We start from the raw sequence: 6,433 nt of genomic DNA, 5'->3' as shown, positions 1-6,433 counted from the left end.
TCATGACATCATATATCTTTAATTTTGAAAGCTCTAAACATATATAACTATTTAAATTTTGCTGTGTATATGACGGACCTTGATTCTGAAAAGATTTAATTATGTTAGAAAGTCACTGCACATAATATGTTTTTAAAAAATATTTACCTTTGTATGTTTCCTGCTTCTCCTTCGTGATGCTTGTGCTATAACGTTCTAATGTTCTAAAAAAACATTAACTGTCAAAATTACAATTTTGTTTTAATTTCCAATAAAATTAGTTTGTTTTTCTGCTTCATCTGTCTCTTTTCCCTTCACCCTTCCTCACAAGAGTTATCAGTTATATAAAAATGTTTAATTTAATTTCCATTTAATCGCATACCACACTGTTTCCGATTAAAAATATTATCAATACTCAATGCGTCTGCATAATTATAACATTTTATTTTTATATCACTTTAGGTAACTGTCCCAAAATCAGACATAGTCCATAATTCCGACAGAATTTCACTAAAATGACAAAAATAAGAAATTCTCTAATTTAAGGTGAACTATTTTTACGTTAGCCTAAGTAGAAACCTATTTTTGACCAATTTTGATATAGTTTGCTTTTTTATCGGCCATAATGACCATTTAACATAACCTAAAATTGAGTCGTTCACGTGTTTGTCTAGCAACGTGAAAGTGAAGCCAGTTTTGTTATAAGGTAAGCGAGTTTTTATGAACTTTTTAACATCATTTATATTGTACTATTAAAAAGTATGACCTCAAATTTGTTATTATAGATTTAATATAGGTTAAATATGCAAGTTATAATGAAAATTAGTGGATATTTGCAAATTGTTTAATAGTTTTTGCGGTGTCTGATTTAAGTACATCTAAAAACTAGAGGGATCTAAATCAGACACCAGTGTCGAAATTATGTACTTATAGCATATGAAAAAAAAATGGTGTTCTCTCTTTCTTTCCTCATAAATTTACGTTTTATATCCTTTTCTGAATTAGAAAACTCATTTTCAGGTTCTGGTCATAAATCCGACAAGAGTGTCGAATCAATGTTCAGTTGATGTCTGAATCAGGTTCATGGTCTCTCATTTAAATTACTAGGTATTTTAATCTTAAGGAGTTGACCAACAATGTTTGTATATTTTAGTCTTTTCCAGCATGTCAACCAACAAGAAAAAATATACCACATATTCAAAGGAGAATTTACAGCGGGCTTTAGACGCCATTAAACAAGGAGTACCATGTGCTACTGCCTCCAAGGAGTTCAATGTACCACGAACCACCTTAATTGGAAAAATAAAAGGAATTTATCCAGAGGAATGTAAGAGTGGGGCTGCAACTGTTTTGACTTCAGATGAAGAAAACCTTTTGGAAAAATGGATGATTAACATGGGTGCAATGGGATTTCCAATAACAAAAGACCAGTTATTAGATAGTGTAGCCTTATTAGTAAATAAATTAAAACGACCTAATAAATTTTCTGATGGTCGGCCTGGACGTCATTGGCTTGAAGGATTTCTAAAACGACATCCGGTGATTAGTGAACGAATGACCCAAAATATTTCTTCATCTCGAGCATCGATCACGAAAGAAAAAATCAAGAACTGGTTTCATGAAATAGACGAATATTTTTCTTCGGTAGGGCTAAACATTCAGGATCCAAAAAGAATATTCAACACTGACGAGTCCGCATTTTTTTTGTCTCCCAAGGGTTCTTCCGTATTGGTTAAAAAAGGTAGTAAATTTGTTCACGATAGATCCGGCGATGATAAGGACTGCTTAACTGTACTGATTACTGGAAATGCTGCTGGTACATTAGCACCACCAATGGTAATGTATCCCTATGAAAGGATACCAAAACATATCGTGCTGAAGGTTCCAAAGACATGGGCAATAGGAAAGCCACCTAGTGGTTGGATGACTTCGGAATCTTTTTACGAGTATGTAACGAACCTTTTCTACCCTTTCCTTATCGCAGAAAAAATCGAATTTCCGGTGATCTTGTATCTTGACGGGCACAAATCCCATGTAACGTTACCTTTAACTGAGTTCTGTCGAGAAAAGCAAATAGTACTAATAAGTTTGCTTCCTAATTCAACGCATATTTTACAACCTTTAGATGTCGGATTATTCAGACCTTTAAAGCTCAGTTGGAAAAAGGAAGTTCAGAAATTTAAGATGAAAAACGGGTCTTATAAGGCGTTGAACAGAGAAAATTTCGCGTCAGTTTTGAATGAAGCTATAAATTCCATGACGAACTTGGAAGTCATATTGAAAAATGCATTCAAAAGTTGTGGCTTATTCCCCTTTGATTCTTCTAATATCAATTACAGTAAATTATTATTAAAAGGGAAGAAACCCGAAACTGTGGCACAGAATGTTATTTCAGAAGCTTCTGAAAATCATGAAATTATAGGTCATCTTCAATTTCTAGAATCCTATATTAATCCTGGAACCCTGAACAAATTTAAGGATCATATGGGATCTGAAAATTGGACAGGAGAAAGTGATGATAAAAATTTGTATCTGATTTGGCACAAAATATGTAAAGACACACGCAAACAACAAACATTACCACAACTTACTGCAAATAATGTGATAATTGAGTTCGAAGACGGATTTGTTATGGAAAGCCAATGGGAGGAAGAAATAATTCAAGAGATGGCGAGTGAATGCGAAGTAGTTGTAGAAAAGGATAACGTAGCTTTAGAAACAGAATTCCTGAATGATGGTATTACAATAACCAACGAAACAATGCCAAAGAGAAATGGGGAATATTTATCCGAAAACCAGCAAGTTCAAATTAGTGAGGAAAATGTAACAGAAAATCAACAGGCAAATAAAACAACGCCATATATAAATGGAGATCGTTTATTAGAGAATCAGTATGATGTTCAATTGAAGGAACTAAGCTCGGAAATAAGTAAGAAAAAAATACCAGATGAAGATGAAGTAACTCCGGAGAAAAATAGAGGTAGTTTGTCAGAACAGAACGATTCTTTTTCAAATATTCTCCCAGATGTATCAATTCCCACTCCCTTTAAAACATCACTTTTTTGGCCGGAACCTTCCAGTACCAAAAAAACTAACATTAAGAGGAAAGTGAAAATTCCGTCTGTAGGAACCTCAGATGCCTGGAGAGAATATTATATTAAGAAAGAAAATCTTCAGAAAAAAGCTATTGAGGAAAAAGAGGACCGTAAAAGAAAGCGTCAAGAAAATAAGATTTTGCGTGAAGAAGAAAGGAAGACAAATACCACAATTAGGAAAAAAAGGACCAAGAAAAATACAAAAGCTAACATTGAAAATAATGGATCTGAAAGAGAACAAAGAAACAACTTAAACTCGGTTAAAGAGAAATGTAGGAATTGTAGTGAAGAATTGAATAGTGATTTAGATGAAGAGGAGGAAGTAAGACATATAGGATGTGACAACTGCCCTAATTGGTTTCACTTTAAGTGTATTAATGCTGAAAATAAGAACTATACTGAAGTTGCTACTGCATATTTTAAATGCGATCTCTGTTAAGGTTTTCTGTTTTGAGAAATGATTTTGTTTGAATTGTCATGCATTCCTTTTCTAATAGGTTTTGATTTTAAATATTTCAATGATATACTTAAGTACCTATTTTAAATTATCATGAAGTACTTTTTTGTTTAATAAAAGTTTGTTTTTGAAACTGTTGGTTTAATGTTCTTAAACTGTCGAATTTGGGAACGCTGTCGAAATAATGGCCATAGGCATGTCAAATTTAGGTACAAACTCCTGTTTGCTATGTCGGATTTAGGTGTGCTGACATAGATTACCAAATAAACAAAATAATCTTTTTGTAGTTATATTTTGAGCATGTTGTATTTAATACCAAGATTAAAAAGCTTCAAAATATATAGAAATCCATAAAGCTTTCATTTGAAACAATATATAATGTCTAGGGCCATGTTACAATACGCCGGCTATTCTTAAAGTGTCTGAATTTGGGACATTTACCTTTCTAACTTAACGTATGGAGCACCTGGCCAGCCTCTAACTTTTCGAGTCTCAACTGTGGCAGAGTACGTAGATCGCTTCGGATCTTCTTCGTCGGTATAGGTACTCTGACTGTGGTCTCAACTCTTGCGAGGAGCGACGTTGCGAGGAGCGACGTTGACAAATTTAACACGTTTTTTTTCCTTCATTTCATGTAGAATGTACATCTCAAGGATTTCGATCCATGCCGATGACGGCCGAACCGAGTAGGTCGGGCGAGAATTAGAAATCACGCGCAGTAGGAAAAATTCACATTAGGATTTTTACGCCATCCCTTTATTTCATTCTAGGATCGCTTGCGTTCGTCGCTTGGTACTCGTCACTTGCGTCACTCGTTCATAATCGAGCGATGTCGGTTATTTCAATAATCGAGTACTCGAGCGAATTTTCGCTCGTGTGATCCCATCACTAGGAATTACAGACGGCATACCTCAAGGGAAAAATTGACTTGCAACCAGTGCAGAGAAAAAAGGAAAATGGAGCATATGCCAAGAATGTTTCATGTGTATACAAGTTATTAGGTCACAGAGTTTGCAAGGATTTTTTTAAACGCTTGATGTTTCAAACAAACGCATCCAAGTATTAGTCACTAAAAAAATAGATATTCCAACTGGCGTGTCCCCAAGAGAAAAAAGAGGCAAACGAATGCCTGAGAACGAAATATCTCAAGATAAAGTTGATCTTATAAAAGAACAAATTAACAAATTTCCCAGGTATGTTAGTCACTGCTCTCGTCACAAGGATCCAAATAAAAAATATTTGAGCCATGGCCTCACCGTCACTAAAATCTACAAGTTGTATCAGGAATATTGTGTAGAAAAAAAATGTCCAACCGGAAAAGGAGAGCTTTTATAGGCTTATTTTTAATACCCAATTTAATTTGGGTTTCCATAGACCATTAACCGATACGTGCGATGTTTGTGATAAATTGCAAATTGTCATGAAACACGGCGAAGAAGAAGCAAGAAAAAAACGAATACTGAGAAGGAGTTATTAGCTGTAATAACTGCTAAAAACAGTTTTAGAGAGGTTGAGGATGAAACGCATGTTGTAATTTGCATCGATTTGCAAAAAATGTTACAGACACCCGCAGTTCACACATCTAAAGCATACCTACTATCTGCGCCAGTTATGGACTATAATTTCTGCATCCATAATGTTAAAACTGGCGTGGCATACATGTTTACATAGCGTGGGGGTCAGGCGTCGAGAGGATTCCAGGAAATAGCATCTTGTCTTTTGAAATTCATACAACCTTTACCAGAACATGTAACGCATATTACGGCTTTCAGTGATAATTGCGGAGGTCAAAATAAGAGTAAAATTATTGTTCAGTTTTGGCTCTATATTATCAATAAGACGCATATAAAAACCGTGGATCACAGATTTTTTATTTCTGGCCATTCGTTTAATGAATCCGATAAAAAGTTTGGCCTTATTGAGATGAGGAAGAAAAAAACTAACAAGGACTTTTTTATACCAGAGCACTGGGAAGAACTGATTGCTAAAACAAGTTCAAACTTTATGTGTGTTAGGATGAAGGACAACGATTTTATTAATGTCGATACATTGAAAACCTATTTCAAAAACACTGTTCCTGGTATAAGGACCATGCACTGGCTGCGATTTGAGAAATAATATCCAGACACTTTATTTTTTTTTAAATTTAAGAAGCTCAAGCATCAGTGACTTTGAAACTTATAATATGAAGTTTAGTCTTAAGGGAAAACCATGCACTTTAAAAGATCTTTCCACGGAAACAAAAAAGCCTTAGTTGAAACAAGCAAAATATACAAATCTGACGGAACTACTCCAATTTGTGCCGCCAGTCTACCACGACTTTTACAAACATTTGCCATGTCCACAAAATGAACGTCCGAATTTAACAAACGAACAGCGCATTATACCAGAAGAATTGAATTCTAATGAGCCTGACACCCTGTATGAGACAGATAGCGACTAATTTTTGTATTTGTACGTGTAAATAATCACATAAATCAAAGATTTTTCATTTACCTAGCTGGATTTTCTCTGACGCATGACGTCTGAGGTGCACTAAATATAGATCAAATTGATCAATTTTTTTTTAGAAGACAATGGGTACAAGTGCAACATCGTAAACAAATTCCTTTTGTACAATATTTTTGATAAAAATTGTGACTAACTAAATCATAACAATAAAAAGACATATCAATGAAATAAATATAGGCTAAGTGTCAACAAGCTAAAACTAATTTCTTAATTTAGATCAATAGCCAAATTTTGAAATCGGTTATCTCCAAACTTAAAAAAATGCACTTGTATCCCTTGACTTCTAAGGTCCTCAATTTCTAAGACGACAAATATACGATATAAAGTTTATTAAATTATACCCATGTCACTATGTTATTCGCGCTTAGTATTAATCGAGCTAAAAGATGTA

The 6,433-nt window shown here is 34.2% G+C and overlaps 1 protein-coding gene and 1 long non-coding RNA gene across 2 annotated transcripts; one reads left to right on the top strand and one right to left on the bottom strand.

Annotated features, from left to right (window-relative positions):
- Window positions 1-4,292, bottom strand: LOC115890939. Its single transcript, XR_004051726.1, has 3 exons — window positions 3,973-4,292; window positions 148-435; window positions 1-85 (listed from the first exon to the last, which is right to left on the bottom strand). It is a non-coding gene; the product is annotated as an uncharacterized LOC115890939 (long non-coding RNA).
- LOC115890938 lies at window positions 455-3,960 on the top strand. Its single transcript, XM_030911302.1, has 2 exons — window positions 455-1,086; window positions 1,133-3,960. Exon 2 carries the CDS (start codon window positions 1,144-1,146, stop codon window positions 3,511-3,513), a length of 2,370 nt encoding a protein of 789 aa, XP_030767162.1. The 5' UTR covers window positions 455-1,086; window positions 1,133-1,143; the 3' UTR covers window positions 3,514-3,960.
- Window positions 4,293-6,433: the final 2,141 nt, after the last annotated feature.

This window comes from Sitophilus oryzae, unplaced genomic scaffold, assembly GCF_002938485.1.
Source record: "Sitophilus oryzae breed Bouriz unplaced genomic scaffold, Soryzae_2.0 scaffold_937_pilon_pilon, whole genome shotgun sequence".
In the NCBI taxonomy this organism is placed as follows: domain Eukaryota; kingdom Metazoa; phylum Arthropoda; class Insecta; order Coleoptera; family Curculionidae; genus Sitophilus; species Sitophilus oryzae.
The sequence above is the reverse complement of the archived record's forward strand: the minus strand, read 5'-3'. Positions and strand labels throughout refer to the sequence as shown.